At 42.5% G+C, this 17,364-nt stretch overlaps 1 protein-coding gene across 2 annotated transcripts in view; it reads right to left on the bottom strand.

The window, feature by feature from the left end:
* The window catches only part of PIK3R3 (phosphoinositide-3-kinase regulatory subunit 3), a 353,625-nt gene that overhangs the window by 24,068 nt on the left and 312,193 nt on the right, over positions 1 to 17,364 (bottom strand). The window contains exon 1 of one of the 2 annotated variants that reach the window (XM_074961825.1): positions 15,417 to 15,618. The exons of the other annotated variant lie outside the window; for it this stretch is intronic. Coding sequence (XP_074817926.1) covers positions 15,417 to 15,522 — 106 coding nt within the window. The 5' untranslated portion in view covers positions 15,523 to 15,618. Of the gene's footprint in view, positions 1 to 15,416; positions 15,619 to 17,364 lie in introns of those variants that run through there. 2 annotated transcript variants of the gene reach the window in all.

Below are 17,364 nucleotides of genomic sequence, written 5' to 3'. Positions count from 1 at the left end.
TTAACAAAGAGCTGACATGAGCCCTCCGCTCCAGGGAAGCAAGAGCTCTGTATGACTGCACAGGTGTTGCACTAGTCTCCCCGCTATGATTTGGGCTTCCCCTTCTTCCTTTCCCTATGCCAGATAAACATCAGTTCTTAGTCTCACAAGCTTGCCTGCTTGGTGATGTTACTCTACAGTCAGAAATATTTGAGTGAAATACGTAACATAGGAAAAGGGACAGGCAACAGATTTTGGGCATAACCCTGTAAACCCTTACTCATGTGAGTAGCCTTTTTTCAGGAGAGTCATCTCATTGAAGTGAAGCAGGTAGTTCTATTGTATAAAAGTGTTTGCTGGACAGGGCATTTTGTTTCAAGAGAACCTGGGACCAAACCTTGTAACTCAGTCACCCAAAGGATTGGGCTGAAGTTAGTGGGACTATTCACATGAGTAGGGGTTGCAGGACCAGGCTCCAACTATCAGTTTACCCAGAATGTGTAATAAGGTTAAAGGCCCAAATACTTTTGATATTTTTTCCTTGACTTTTTTTTTCAGCCTGGCAGTACTGTAATCCACTGGAAGCTCCTTGAACGAAGTGCTGGATGTGAAAATATTTTAGGCTCTGCAACATAAAACTATGAACAATGGGATAGAGGGTTTTAATTTATGGGTTTAGCAAGTGCCTTTTACTCCAAACATATTGCAGCAGTGAAGCAGCTACCACACTGATGCTTTTACAGAATTTGTACAGTGATAAATTACAGAATTACATAAGTGATCTTAAGATAGTGGTGTGTGGATACTGGTAAAAACTAACAGCAGTATAACTAGAGGAAGTTCTGTGGTACATCTGTGTGTGTGAAAAGTAAATAAAAAAATAAGGCTTTAGATGTCAATCCCAATTTGTGAAGGACTTTAACAAAGTCTATTTCATAAAACTATACCTCACAAACAAAATATTGAGTTAAAAGCCTACAATAAAGTGAGGATAAAAAGGAAATGAAAATTGGAGTGTAGGATGTGCAGAATACAAAACTTCCTTGAAAATGGAGCTGTGTCTTTCCAGTCTATTCCTGAGGCACAAATCTGATTTTACATTGGTGAGAGAGGAGTAAATCCACTAAGTCAATTGAGTTATGCTGCAGTAAGATCAGAATCAGGGCCACAAACTTTTTTTTTCTGAGACACAAAAGCAGCCATGTCTCAAATGACAGAGTGCATTGTTTCTCTCCCTCTTATTAAAGCATGAAAACGTTTAGCACCAGGGAAACAAAACACACACATTCTTCAGAACAGCTTTAACTAACACCTCACTTCCAAAATCCAAGGCTGCAACTGAACAAGACATTTCTTCGCCTGCATCAGTGAGTTACTGAGATTAGATCCAGACTTCTGTGACTGCCTGGTATGGATCACTGAATTACAGATTGCCTCTCCCACCGTGTCTGAAGAACCAAGATCTTTTATTGGACCAGCTTCTGTTGGTGAGAGATACAAGCTTTCGAGCCACACAAAGCTTTTCTTCAGGCTCTTACTTCTGCATGGGCAAGAGCCATTTTTTAATACTAGCATAGTTTTGCTAAAGCTTGCTCGTTAACAACCCTAACTTCCTCCAGAACCTGCTTTCTAAGATCAACTCTAGTCTAAAACAGAGTCTGTTGGAAAAACTGATTTCTGAATGGAGACGGCACTTCAGCCAATGGCAGTAAAGTACTGGGATCGTATGTTGCATGACATCAGCACACAGAATGTAGCTGTGCAATTTCCAGCAGGTAGTTTTGGCAGAGCTGTTCTACAGAAGCGAAATACAATTCCCCCCCCCCCCCCCCCGAGATGCAGGCACAGAGATTAGACGTCAGCAAAGTTATAGTTCTGATGCTTTTTCTTGAATGCATAGGGATTTGTTTAGATGCTACTCAAAATGCAATACAAATAGAAACCTCTAAGTCAAATCTTGTCCACAGCCAGTCTAAAGAACTAAGCATGCTGGCGATATATTACTGAGTTTTAAACATTTCCTAATTCTCCCCCCTCTTTACAAGGAATTTAAATCTTTCAAGTCAATGGGCCATACTCATCCCCGAAGTAACTAGTGATATACATACTTCACTTAAGTTACAGCCAAATATCAATTTAGTCCAATTGCCCTTTTCATGCAAAAATGTTAAAAGGATAGTTTTCTTAAAACCACAACCAAAAAAAGCAATTATAAATCTAAAGAACCAAAATGTGGATTTTTTAGCCAGGACTAATTCAGGAGTTATGGTCTGTAATAAAGGCAGCTTCCCCCAAGAAAAAGCAAGTGCGTTGATTTTCGTAATGCTAGATCACCAAGTGGCATCTAGTTCCATCACATACTCAATTTATTCCCTGGCTGCAGTATTTGCATGATAGATAAAAGTCTGCAGTTAATTAAACTTTAAGGTTTTGAGACAGATGCCAATGAGACTAAAAATGTCTGCATTACAGAACCTTTCTAGTATTTTCCTAGGGACCTAGGATTTACAATGGGAAGTGCAGAAAAGTGCTGAACTGCAAGACTGATTTGCAGAACCATGGCTCCCAATCAGTAGGCTGGAGTCAATTGTGGGTCACAGCAATTTTGTGAAGTCACTTGAGGGTTTGTTTTTTAACTATCCCTCTTTTTTTTTTTTTTGGTAACCCTCTAATACAAATGCTGCTCCCTCCCTCCCACCCTCCACACACACCCACACTTAGGACAAGTGGATCACAACAGATCAGTGGGATTCCAAGCTGAGTTCTAGGTTTGAGACAACCGATTAATATTCTGGGGGGTCATAATGCAATGTTTAAGGTAATGCCATTATTGTGGAAGCACCTAGCTACTCTATAGTTAGGACTATATTTTCAAGTGGGCTCAGAACAGGACAAATTCCTCTCTAAAAGTAGGTGACGGTGGTGTGAAATTCCACACCAGATTCATTTTATGCCCTCTGAATATTCTATATAGTTTTTGCTTGCTTCCTCCCCCCATTACTTTTAATACGTCTCAGTGCAATTTTTCTTTGGGAGTCCTACATTTTTCATTGTTGACCAATCTACACAAAACTTGATAGAGAAGAGTATCATGAGTAGGTCTGCTGCAAAAAGTTGTTTCTTTATTCAAAGTTGTGTTTAGGGTACTTTTTAGCTGTTATTCATGGCGTAATTGAAAGCTTATGTGCAGTGTATGCAACAGAGAAACCCTGAAGGAGGAAACCTCGTTCATCAGGAACTAACTTTTGTTAGAAATTTGTAACCTGCAACAGAAGGGCTCATGTGCACCTGCTGACATAAAGGTTCATGCACAGCTACTGACAAAAAATATTCTGTCAGCCACTGTGATTCTATCCAACACAGATTCTATCCAACCCCTTGCCAAGTCCCCATCCCCAATTCAGTATTAGGAAGTGTATACACAAGACTTCATTGTGAAGCAAGGATGTCAGCCTCCCACCCCAAAATACAGCTCCACAAAAGCAAGGTAACGAGTAGGTAAACCATTCAAGAGTAGATACCCTCTACTTCTCCATCCACCTTACCATAGATACCATGGACCATGCACCACAACCTTAACTCTACCCATCTAGAGATGCCAGTCTTCCATGAAACCTTTTACCAAATTATTCTCTTCCAACACAGCCAACTACTACTATTGGGAGAAAAAAAACATGGTAAAGGTGGGCATGCAGAATGGTGAAAGGCAGACAAGAGTTAAGATGTATGGATGGTGGGCAGAGGAACAGAAAGTATGGAAGGTGGCTCAACTTTGTTTTCTTGCTTTTGTGGGTTTGTCAGGTATGGCGTGTATAACAAGTCAAACTGCTTCACAACAAAGTTTTGTGTTGGATATGTTCAGATTCTTATGCTATGTCCATGACCACAGCATTCAATTTTCAAACTTAACTGTAATATGATTGTCATCATTAAACCAGGGTAAAGTTTCCCCCACCCCACTACAACCCCTTGGGTGAGCAAATCGTGAAAATTGTTTTCATATGTTCATTGGCAAAGTGCTAAAGGTGTTTACTATGCAAAAGAAGCAGTCCTCACTCTTCTTTCATTTACACTGGTATAAATCCAACTGAAGTTGGAGGGCCAGATTTTCAGTTACCCCCCCAATTCACTCATGTGCAGCTCCTTGATCTTCAGCTAATCCCTGCAGGAGTTTCAAGCAGTCTCAGGGATATCAGATGACGATATGGCTGGAGTGCTGCAGCCATGCCCCTTTCTACCTCCAGTGAAGGCCAGGTGGGAGGGTAGTGCAGAGCAAAGCTGTCCTGGGTTGCACAAAGGCATCGTGATGGTCTTCCTATAGAACATCACAGCCACTTCAAACGTCACATCTGAAGCACGAAGATTTAAATATTTCCGAAGTATAGGCCCGTAGCACACCATTTTACTAACTATCTTCATCCACAATGTAGTGCCAATGTACATAAACTATTCAGATTCCATCCTGTAGCGATCAGGGATACACATACTGTACACAATAGTCAGTTCATTACAACAGACCAAATTTACTGTTGCAGTAATTCCACTAACTCTAGCAAAGCTACACCAAGAATGAACGCGTTTATTTAACATATTACTTTCCTTGGCTATTTCATAATTGCTTGCATCTAGAAGGTTATAAAGCTAAAATAACTAGATGGAAAAAAGTTGCACAATTCAAATAGCAAGCATTCTTATTAGCACTTTAACGATCTGTTTCATATCTGCTACTGAAACTAAGTAAAACAGCAGATATAAACTACATTACTTTATTACCAGACTTGGAAGGATTAGATTATTCGTAAGTGTCGATTGCATTGCACATACACAAATTGACAAAAAATATTTTCATCGATAATCAAAATGTACAGATAGGCAAAGAAAGAAAAATGCTATTTGAAAACTTAGAGCTTAATTTAAGGCTATTTACTTTGTATATGTTTACAATTTGTGTTTTAACAATTGCAAGGCTTTAACTTTTTGAAACTCAACATCAACTGCCATTCAGTAATTACTGTCTGACTCCCCCCGCACTCTAATTTCCCACAACTGTGAACATTTAAATTGATAAAACACAAAAATGTTCTAAAATAAAAATCTATCAAAGTTAAGAATACAAGAACGGCCATACTGGGTCAGACCAATGGTCCATCTAGCCCAGTATCCTGTCTTTCAACAGTGGCCAATGCCTGGTGCTTCAGAGGAAATTAATAGAACAGGTAGGTAATCAAGTGATCCAGCCGGTCACCTATTCCCTAGCTTCTGGCAAACGGAGGGTAGGGACATTTCAGAACATGGTTTCGCATCCCTGCCTATCTTGGCTAATAGCCATTCATGGATCTTTCTTTTTTAAAAAACCCTGTTAAAGCCATCACAACATCTGCTGACAAAGAATTCCACAGGCTGTCTGCATTGTGTGAAGAAATACTTTTGTTTGTTTTAAAACTGCTGCCTATTAATTTCATTTGCTAACCCCTAGTTCTTGTGTTATGAGAAGGAGTAAATAACACTTCCTTATTTACTTTCTCCACACCAGTCAGGATTTTATAGGCCTGTATCATATCTCACCTTACTTGTCTCTTTTCCAAGATGAAAAGTCCTAGTCTTATTAATCTCTCCGCATATGGAAGCTGTTCCATACCCCTACTCCTATTTGTTGCCCTTTTCTGTACCTTTTCCAATTCCAATATCATTTTGAGATGGGGCGACCACATCTGCATGCAATATTCAAGATGTGAGCATACCATGGATTTATATAGATGCAATACATTTTTAAAAAAATCTAATTCTGCCAAGCCAATTTATGACAATGTATTCTTCTATAGATTTGCAGAACATCCAAGGAAAGTTAATTTTCTACAAGGTACACTTAATTAGCTGGAACTGTTAGTGCAGCAATTATTAACTTACTCTGCACTAACCAACTTCAGATCAGGAGGATTGTTCCAGGATGGCGGATACACAATGCAGAAAAGTTTACACGTTAGTCACCAAAAAGGATAAGCATTCCAAAATACAACTCCTGATCTACCTTGAGAAACAGTCAGATGCCACAGCACTTCTTACAACCCTCTTAAGTCACAAAATCACAGATAACTGCAAGTCCTTGGGTCCCATGTATATATTACTATCATGGCTTTCTTGACCCAACTGACATATATGGACCACAGCTAGCGAGTATCGATTTCTGGTGTGTGTGTGTGTGTGTGTGTGTGCGCGCGCGCGTGCGCGTATTAAGTGCAATTTTAGGAATTAAAATTTCCCTGTGAGAAGGAAAGACGCGAGTCTGTAGGTCAAGGTAACTATTTTGTTTGTTCTCCTAGCTGCAGACAGCCACCAAGAAAGTCACTTTCAATGGACAAGGAGGATGGTGGGGAAAGAAGACTACTTTCCCTAGAGGTTCAAGAAGTGTAGCAACTGCACACGCCAGGCATGAACTCCGAGGAGGGACTACTGACCCTGGAAGTCACCCACGGGAACATAGTCACAGGTGAGACCTGACTGGTTGACTCCGAATCCTACCTCTTGAAATCTGGAGGGTATCTGAAGCAAAGCTTTTTGCAGCTTTCCTGCAAGAAATAGAGGCTTTTCAATCTGCCATTAGACAGTCAAACAACCCTATTTTCATACCATTAGATAAATATCCCTCAAATGCAGTAAATGCTCTTGGTATCTTTTGAATTTACATAGAATAAAATACAGATCAAGAGACACTTTAACACTATCCAAAACTTCTGATACTAGTCTGTTTAGATCAAGATGAAAAGCTAGCCCTGAGTGAACAAGTCCGGAATTTAAGGGAAGCATGAAGTCTGAGAACCACACAGGGCAAGAATGGGGTTTCATGTGAAGGGGATAAGGTTTCTATTTTTAGAGTGCTTGCCTTTGATAGTGACGGCAATACAAACGGATACTGTATTTTCCCTTGGGACCAAAAGGAAAAAGTTCAGCTGACCCCATCTGGTGACTCAAGTTGAACATCTATCGTCTTGGGAGTCCATTCTCCTGGTACTACTGTGACTCTTCCTAGGCATGTTCTCCACACTCTAATGTGTGTTGCTCTGCAACAGATTTCATTATATCTCCTCCCAGAACAGCAGCAAATGGCTTATTCCATATGGGGTTCCATTCTCTTCTCATTCCCCCATTGCTGGTCTATTGCTAAGGCTACATCACAAACTACTGAACAGAGGAGAAGGCGGCCTGAAGAGCTTACCTCACTGATCTGAGCTCCACTTTGTTGAAGCTGGGGATGGAGAAGTGATCCTAGAGAAGGTGAGATGCCAAAAAGAGTCTGAAGAGCACTAATTGGCCACAGCTGCTGGTCAGAAGAAATGCAACCTAGATTGCTAGATACAGAAGAAATTTAGCATGGGCACTAATTGTGCTCTGCTTTCTTTGAACTAGACACATTTTGTATGGGCTGAATACTGTGTATGAGAACTCAAAATGCCAACCGAAGTTATTTCTTCTTCTACTGTACTTTTGGTAGATGTGAACATATTCCAATGCATTATTCTAAAGATTAGGCCCCCATCCCCAAACCACACACACTTCCCCATTGCTTTTTGGGCACGGTAGTGAAGTATATCAAGTTTAAGACTTTAAAATAGATGACGCCCCTATTCCCTCCCCCAAGCCAGCCCAAGAACGAGCCATTAAAAATGCAACATAGCATAAGATGGTCCTTGGTTACATAGCAATGGTGCAAATCTTAATTTGACATCTAGATATTTTGATGATGAGCCCATTAGATAGAATATTAAAGCAGCCAAAAGATTCAGTGCCCCCTATGGAAATATTATATAAATGACTTTTCAGATAGACTACAAAATCTGCTCTTCAAAGAAAGATATAAGTAGTATATTTATAAAACTGATGAGCAGGGACTTCTCAAATGGATATATACCTTTTGGTGAAATTCTGGCCTCCTTTAACAATCTGCGTCAACATAGCACACACATCCAGCTTGTGTCTTCTACACTTTTGATATCAGGAAAAAAAATCTAAACCTCACACTGTAATGCATACAGAGAAACACCAATGAAGTTTCAGAGTAGCAGCCGTGTTAGTCGGTATCCGCAAAAAGAAAAGGAGTACTTGTGGCACCTTAGAGACAAGTACTTTTTTTCTTTTTGCGGATACAGACTAACACGGCTGCTACTCTGAAACCTGTCATTATGCAAGGCACTGAATTTAGCGAAAGCTTATGCTCAAATAAATTTGTTAGTCTCTAAGTTGCCACAAGTACGCCTTTTCTTTTTACCAAATTAAATTATTATTCATGGCACTGTCCAACAATGCTAAAGGAAGAAACAAAGAGAGAAATGACTCATTGAAACAATCAACATGAGATGATGTAAGGCACCCTGCTGCTTTAGTTATGGGTGCCAATATATATTTCTAAAACGAATGCCTACCTATTCCAACTAATATACATTAACAGCAAGAATACCGCATTCACCAGCTGCAACCTGACCAGCGTTAAACAACTATTTCATAGAATCTGTTGGTTGGCTTAACAATAAAAGTAATGAAAGTGTTGCACAAAGACGCATGCATCACTATAGGCTGATGATCGAGGTCCTTATGTAGACAAGACTTCTGTTGTCTTCAATGAGAGTTTGCCTTAGGATGTTTGCTCACTAGGAGAAAGAAAATGTGACTTGAGCATAGAAATTCTGGTCAGCCAAGGTATCAGCTACATCACACCAGATTTCCTCCTCCTTGCAATTCTTCTTCACTGAAGTGTTTTAATTCTGCAGCTCTTTAATGCTTTTATTTTTGTCCGAAAGATTTTATGGTGAGGAATGTATTAATTTCAGTACCCTTTTAATTTCTAATATTTTACAGAAAGGGGTATCACATTTCAGTTTTAAGGGTTCATTGATATTTAAAAATTGAAACGCACCTCAGATACATAGAAGTTAGTTAAGGAAAAAGAAAAGGAGTACATGCATCTGATGAAAGAAAGCTTATGCTCAAATAAATTGGTTAGTCTCTAAGGTGCCACTAGTACTCCTTTCCTTTTTGCGAATACAGACTAACACGGCTGCTACTCTGAAACCTGTCATTAGTTAAGGAAAAGAATCAGAATTCCACATCTTGCCGCAAAATTATTTCATCATGCAGATTCATTATGTGCATTGTCAGAAGTTCAATACTTCATCTAGCATTAATAAATCTTAAAAAAAAAATAAAGCAGGTATCCAAGACCATCCACAGAGAAATGCTCATGAAACTGTGAAATTCTTTAAACACCAAATAGCAGCTGGTCAGCAGGAGCTTATACAAGACCTAGTAGGTATGGAAGCACAACATAATTTATCTTACATAGCCTATATTTTAACTTTATAGCTTAAAAACAGGCAGACCACAGGCCAAATCCAGACCACCAGATGCTTCTGAACAGACTGCAATTTTTTTTTTTTTTTTTTTTAAACTCATCATCATTGCTATGTGAAAAATGTTTCTCTGGAGTCTGGACCTTGACCATACCTTGGCCAAGAAATTTGGCTCTGTGGAAAAAAAAAACTGGCTACCCCGGCTTAAAATGTCACAGTTTAAAAAACCCCTCTCATCCAAGAAATCAGGACTGGACCATTATACAGAGTCCATTTCTGAAGAATTTAAGCTTATTTTGAAAAAGTTACTGTGTTTCATGGTTGCAAAGATAACCTACCAAATGCAAACCAATGTAGTGTTTTCTTCATGAGCCTGCAGCCAGTGTCTGTTGCTGCTCAGCATCCACAAGCTGCAGGCACAAAGTGAAATGAACAAAACTAACCAATTGCACTACTTCCTACTCAGGACCCTGTGGGCAACAGCGAAACTGACAAGAATCTGACTCTGCAGCTAGTGCTTGGGATAACTATGTTCAGCAGCAAAAGAAACTCCAAGAGAAGGCTCCTTTGAAGCAGCAAAGGTAGAAGGTAGTTGGGTACCTACTAATCAGAGGTGATAAACAAGATGAAGCCTCCCAGAGAGGTTCAAGGGATCGCATTCAAGAACAAATAAAACAAATCCCACATCCAGGAAATAAGACAGGTGGGGGGGGGGGGGGGAGGCTAGGCCTCTCATTAGGGCATTTCTCCACATTTTATACCAATCCCTGGCTTGTAGGAGTCTCACATTTTTTCAAGCCCTGTACTCCAGAGAAAAGTGTAATCTAATTTTGTAGCAATAAGGATACTTCTCCTAGCCTGCAGAATAAGTCTGAATTAATGCACTTCATTGACAGATGGAGAGCAACATTCCCTAACATTTAGGGCCACCAAAAATGAGAACTAAGAAGAGGTGGAATGCAAAAGTCAGCCATGCAATGATAACAAAACCAAAAAAACCCCACAACTCATTACAGCAGTCATTAAGTCAAAACTGGCGGAAGTAGTCTAGGAATAATGAATCCTCCCAGGCACCTCACCCGCCTCCTCCCCCCGCCCACCGAGTTTAAAGATAAATAGCTTGAATCCAAGCCTCTTATTTCATAAAAAGTTGTTACATATATGTCATCTATTGAAGCCTATTCACTCTGTGTGCCACACCAAAGTAGTGATTTGTGCAAGCTCTACTTTCTCTACAGAAAGTTTGTTTGTTTTAAGTTTCTTTTCTCTGCAATTTTAAACAGACAAATAATTTTGATCCAAAAATCTGTACTTCAGGAGATTTATTCTACACATATAGAAGTGAAATGAAGTCAATGGTTTTAATTCACTTTTGCAAGGGTGTAAGAGCAGAATTGGTCCAGTAATAATAAGAATGTCTGTAATCAACTTAGATATAAGAAAATGAAGAATAGCAGAATACTGAGAATTTATTATTAACCTGTATCTGTCCTATCCCTGATAACCACAAAACAAATTCTATCTAGGTTCTTCTGCCTTGTTATTCACCAGCATCTGACTGCCAATGAACACCAACCAAGTTTGAGGAGCCACCTTCAATGGTCATTCTAAATTTTATCTACTACATGTAGAGTCTGACACCGCACTAATTCAAATAAGAGGGAATTTTGCCCTTGACCACAAAAGGAGCAGGAACAGGTCTACAGTTTTCAGTGTACATATGTTAAGCGGTTAGAAAGTGTTTATTTTTTAAAATTAATTGTAACCACCACTTAAAAGGGCACGACCATCCTAAAACTAGTCAAAACTGAAATATATGTTCCCTTCTGAATTATCTGTCCTCTTCATCATGTGAGCACACTGCTAACTATTGTACAGTTTGTTGAGCCTTTTTAAACCACTGATTTTTTAAATGTAGTTAAGTCTGTGTAGACCAAGTCTATGTCACTTAGGGGTGTGGATTTTCCAAACCTGAGCAACGCAGTTATACCAACCAAACTCCTGGTGTAGACAGCGCTATGTTGACAGCAGAGCTTCTCCCACTGACATAGCTACCGCCTCTCGGACTTCTCCTGTTGGTGTAGGTAGTGTCTTCACTAAGCAGCACAGCTGCTTTGGTGCAGCTGCACCATTGCAATGATGTATGTGTAGACAAGCTTGTAGTGTTATAGACTTTACAAACAGACATGCAAAAAGAAAATGGGGTGGTGGTGGTGGTGGGGAAGTCAGTCACATTTGGGCCTACCAGCCTTTAAGCATCCCTTTAATACTGCGTTAGGAGAATTAGTTACTATTAGAAGCTAGATCAGCAAATAGATCCCATTGCCCATCAGCAAAACTTCTTTAAACTTGTGGTTTTGTTTCTAAGGCACACAAAAGAAAGCTGACTAATCTCTAATTTGTAAATAAACCAAGGATCTCTGCCAACATCTATATTTCATAGCCAAATATTATATTTCTATTGATTTTCATTGCACTGTGACAGAATAAATTCTCCTCTCAGAACTTTACAGATCAGATAAATTGGTGGTAAAATAAATGAGAACACATGCTGGACAAAACCCAAAAGGGATGGGTGGGTGAGGAAGTAGTTCTAAGTCCTACAAACCAGAAGCAAACGGGCACCTAAGCAGGTAATCAAGATTTAATGTTCTACAGTTCCAAGTTGAACTCAGATGACCTCTGAAATCAATCCAAGATCCCGTTAAAAAAACCTCCTTTCAATACAGCCAGAAGTTCATTTGTTGCAAACGTGAACAACTACGTGGTTAAATACAGCTATGTTAAATGCAGTAACATATTTGTGAGAGATGCTGTCTTTTCAGGTACGAAGTCTCAGAACTGTGGTCAAGTTAATGGTTATATGAATTTAAGTGACAGATTAATTCAAACATCGTTAACTAGAGTTATTCTAATATTAGAATATGGTGATGCAAACATCTGTCTGTGTTCATCCTGATGAGAAAAACTAGTAGTGCATGAACCACAGATGGTTGGTTTTCAGTGTCACACGCAATTCATGGTTAGTTCTCTCTTCACAGCCACTGAAGAGGTTCTGGTCTTCCACCTGCTAATACAATTCACAGAGCCACAAGCCACATACAAATACCACAGCCACATTATGCCAAGAATCCATTTTATTAAATATTATCATGCCAAGAAAAAGCAAGGAGAGGGAAAAGGTGTTTTAAGAAAGCAGAAGTCACTTTCCTGCTACAGCTTTAAATACAATGCTAGCTGCATATAATTTTATAACATGTTTTAAAGAGGATGTATTAGAACCATGGACTTAATTTACCATAATCTATGTAAGAACAGACCATCCCATTCCAGTGTTTAGGTAATAAGAGAACAAAAATTTAAACAAGTTGGCATATGCTTATAATCCTGGATGCTGCTTCCATTGGGGAAGAAGAAGAAAAAAAAACCACCACAACCCCGCCCCCCCCAAATAAAGTTCCATGGTTTTCAACAGGAGCAGGATCAGCTTTTCCCTTCATCACTTTTATTTGAGCCTTGACACCGTAGCATATTTAGAATATAGAAAACCATGTCTCTGCCTTGAGGAATTTAGCTCTACCTAAAGTGCCATATTCATCTATATACAGGCAACTGCATACATACAAACCTAATGAGGCCCCTGCAATAACGATGTAACATTGCATGGGTTTGAGGTCAAAGGTGACACCTCACATTATAGTTCAGATACAAATAAAAGCAAGGAGAATCTAGACACTGGACTGTAATGAAGAGCAGACATCCTAGACTGAAGCCATTGGGGGTCTAGAGTCAATAAACGTCAATATTCTAGTCTAGGGTGTGAAGGACAACGTTGTTTCCAGAACTGAGAGAGGACAGCCAATAGACTTACCTCCTTTAGAGGCTTTATGATTTCCCATGCATCCTGTTCGTCTGTAGGCTATTCAGACAATACGTCAACTACTCACAGATATGGGTTGCTGGGCAGACACAAATTTTGCACTAAAAATCATCATCAACTTTTTATTGGCAAAGGTTTAAATTCAGTTCTAGTGTAAATGAGGGCAATTCCAGTCACTTTGGCCCAAAATGTCTCAATTACATAATTTAGCAAGGGGATTTAAACAACCACTACTTGAACATGAAAGATTCCAGCCCCTTAAGTGAATTTTATCATACTGTGGATAAAGAAAACCCCTGGAACGAACATCATCATCTTCCCCCTCCCTGCAATCTTGCAGTTAGAAATTTTATACATACCCACATAAGCCAGCCTACACATTCTTAGTTGGACAATAAGAGTTGGTCATCTAAGACGTTGAGTGTAACCTTCTAAGAGGTTCTCAGCACCTTATAGTATTGAGTCCTTAATACTTAAATTTCATCCCAGAGTTAAAAATGTACATAAAGAGTTAGAAACCCTAAAAATAAGGCTTCATAAAAGAAATACTGACAACCTTAACTACAGAAGCACTGCTTTAAAAGTCTATTCAGCACAGGTTTCATAGCTCAGGTTTCAAAGCTCGGTTGCACAGCAATATTTATGAAGTGGCTATTAAAAAGCTATTTTCTGACCAATTCAGCAAGGTAGGCCTACATACTTCAGACATTAACATTTTCCTTTCATATGCTAGCAGCCTCCACACATCGAGCTGTTCCAAGGGCCATCTGAAAACATAATACCAACACTAAAAGATCTGGGGTCATCTAAGTTGCTTTTTATTATAGATGGGCACATATTAGCTGTTAACATGAGAAATTAGAATATATTTACTGAAATTATGATTGCCTATCTAGTAATGAAGGGAACAACCGAAAGGCAAACTGAAGCAGATTTCACTGAACTTCATTAAACTTTCAAGAGTGACATTTAGGAATATGTCAACTATGCAAGAATTTAAATGAGTGGTGGTCAGCACTTGGTCCAAAAATCTATCAAATCTATTTTGGATAAAATGTCAAAATTACATGAGAAGGTGGCTAAGGCCAAAAATATTAAGAAAAGCTTTAAATCATCTAATTAGCCATATATCTAAAGAAACAGAACAGTCTACTCTACTGTACCAGATTATAAAGTCACATGCAAGTATATACTTTGAGTACAGAGTCTTCCAAAATTCTCTTTTAAACCTCTCCAACAATATGCGAGTGCACATATGCTTTTATATAATAAAGGAAGTGTCCACTGCCCTTTTATTCTGCATACCACAGACCTTGAAATTTACATCCTGAGCTAAACAAAAATAGAGGCATGAAGTCCCCCTGCTTATTAAGGCTGCTCTCATACAGTTATACAAAGCATTAAGGTTACAGAATTCTGACAGTTTAATAATCAAGCTATGAATTCTAGTAAGTTTAATGAAAAATGTAACCAACTTTTCTCCTCTGATTTATCAGCCCTCTCCCCCACTTCCCACTCACTCCTCCCTAGCAGACACAAAAGAAAAGCTCTCTACCCCAGGAAAACTTGGAACAATACATTTTCGAGACACCATTTCTAGAAAAAGTTACATTTAAACCTTCCATACAATAACCTTATTAAGCACGACTGAAGTAGCCAGGAGTTTCCTCCCAGAGAATGCATTTAAAAAAAAAAAAATCCAGTGCAGGTCTAGGATTAGAGAGAATAAAATCTGCCAGATCCTAGAAACTATTAAACTGAAATTTAATTAACAATATTTAAAACGAAAGAAACCGAGAGTGTTAAAGGATTACAGGCTCCACAAAAGACATGCAGGTAAAGATACTAGAAGAGAGCACTGAATGGGAACTGATCAGCAAATTCATCATCTTCAACAATGACCGAAAGGAAACAGAGTAGAAAAGGGGGGCACTGTCTCTCTCCCCCCACTGCCCCCCCCCCGGTTTTCTACTACCCTCTAAAGGGCATTTAGCTCTTGAAGCTTGCCGAAAATAAGCCATTAACCCCCCCCCCCAGACAATGGGTCAGAGTCGTTGCAAAGTTTCCATGCATGTCCGAGCCAGCTGGGCGGCAGCGCTCGCCCCGCAGCGCACCCCGGATTTCACAGCCAGGAGGAGCAGCAGCCGCCCAGGGGCCGGCGGAAAGATGGTCCCGACCCTGAACGCAAGTGGCACAGGGCAGCCGGCTCCCCCTACCTGGAGGGTCCATCTCAATGTAGAAGATCAGCTCGGTGGAATAGGGCATCATCACCTCCCGCCAGTCCGGGTCATCGCCGTCCATGTCCCACACCGTGTTGTACATCGCGCCAGGCGGCTCCCGGGGGCGGCGGACGAACAGCGAGCGGCTGGCGGGGGGGATTAATGAAGAGTCCTGCAATAACTGCCCCCCTAGAATATTTATTTTAATTACAAAAATTAAAAAGCGGGGGGCGGGGCAGGAGCCAGTCTCTGCCTCGCTAGACTACCGCGGCAGCGAGGCTGCCGGGACCCCTGGCCGCAGGAGTCCCCTCCCGGAGGCGGCCAGTTGCCCGGATAACGCGCCGCGACTGGGGGGCGGGCGGAGGGGGGGGGTTGTTACGGACCCACCGAGGGTCCCCGCCCCCACGGCTGGCTGAGGCGGGCAGCGGAGGGCTCCGCACGCCGCTGCCCCCCCAGCCCGGGCTCGGCCAGCGCTACCGCCCGGCAGGGAGCAGCCCCGCGCTCGGCTCAGGGCAGGGCGGGCAGCCCCCGGCGCCGCGCTCCGTGGCCGGCTCGCAGCCCCGCGCGCAGGGCGGAGCAGGCGGTTCCCAGTCCCTCACGCAGTGCCCGGCTCCCAGCCCCGCTAGGTTTCATTTTAAGAGGCTCGGAGGGGCCCATCCCAACCGTCGCCAACCGCCTCTTGCTGAGGACTAAACCACTCCCACCGCGAGGAGGGGGCTCGGGGGAGGGTACCACCCCCCTTAACCCTTGGCGCGCTCCCGGTTGCTCAGGCAAGAGAACGGGGGAGGTGGTAGCGTCCACCGAGCCGGGCGAGGGGGAGTGTGTGTGACGCTGGAGCGGCCGTAGGGACCCTGCAGCGGGACGGACGCGTGGGAGATGCCCGCGGGAGACCGAGGCAGCGGGTGACGTCTTCCAAGAGCCAGGAGCAGAGTCTGAATCTCTTGCTAGCACACCCCCCCCACTGTAGAGAGAGGTGGTACGCTCCGGAGCTGGCCGGCCCGGCGGGGGAGGCTGCCGTGGAGCTCGCGAGCCGAGGGGGAGGGGCAGATTAGTTTAACCCAGTTGCCAGAGCGGCAGTCTTTGTCTGAGAGAGCAGCGAGCTCCGGGATTGGTGGAGGGCGCTCGGCCAACCAACTAGCCAATCAGCTGGCTCTGAAGCCGGCCGGCTAGCTGGGGATTGGTTGCAGGCCCCAGTTACTAAGCGGGTAAGAAAGGGGGGGGTGGGGTGGCAGATAAAGAGGGACGGAAAGGCTCGCGCTGCCCCTCCCTTTTCTCCCAGGAGTGGGGGAAGCTCCACCCACTGGGGGAAGGGACGGGGCTGCCAATGCTGTGCACCCCCTCGCTGCCGTGGGGGAGGGGCGCTGCCCCCCCGCTGCACCGCGGGGAGGGGGGCTCACAGTGCCCCACTATTGACCCAATGCCTGAGGGGGGGTCTCCGGCCTGCCCACCACAGGCTGATTCAGCGATGGGTCATGGGGCCCCTGGCTGTCCGACTGACCTGGGGGGGGGGGGGGGGGTTGGAAGGATCCTGCAGTGAATGACTGCGGGGTGGGTGTCGTGGGGCGGCAGTTCCCGCCTCTGAGGGTGCCCCACCGCTGAGTGAAGGGAGTGGGGTGGCTGCCTGGACGCCCTTCTCCCCCCTGACTGACAAACAGGGACCCCCTCCATTGTCTCTGGCTGGGGCAGGGTGGCAGTGAGTGCCCCCCAGTCACTGATGAGTGGGGAAGGCCATTGTGGTGATGGGGAGCTGCCCTGACTCTCTGCTGCCTATAAGGCAATTCTCTGGGTACCTTTACCTCACAGCTCTGGTTACTTCCTCAAAAAACTAGAAAATAAACCATCTTCATGAGGCGCTCCCCTTAGGGCCCTTCCTTTGCTGAACCAGTCTGAGCCATCAGCCCCCCTTCCCTTCTTGTGCTCCCCAGAATTCAACAGCTTTGCCTGT

Source organism: Natator depressus, chromosome 8, assembly GCF_965152275.1.
Source record: "Natator depressus isolate rNatDep1 chromosome 8, rNatDep2.hap1, whole genome shotgun sequence".
Classification (NCBI taxonomy): Eukaryota; Metazoa; Chordata; order Testudines; family Cheloniidae; genus Natator; species Natator depressus.
The sequence above is the reverse complement of the archived record's forward strand: the minus strand, read 5'-3'. Positions and strand labels throughout refer to the sequence as shown.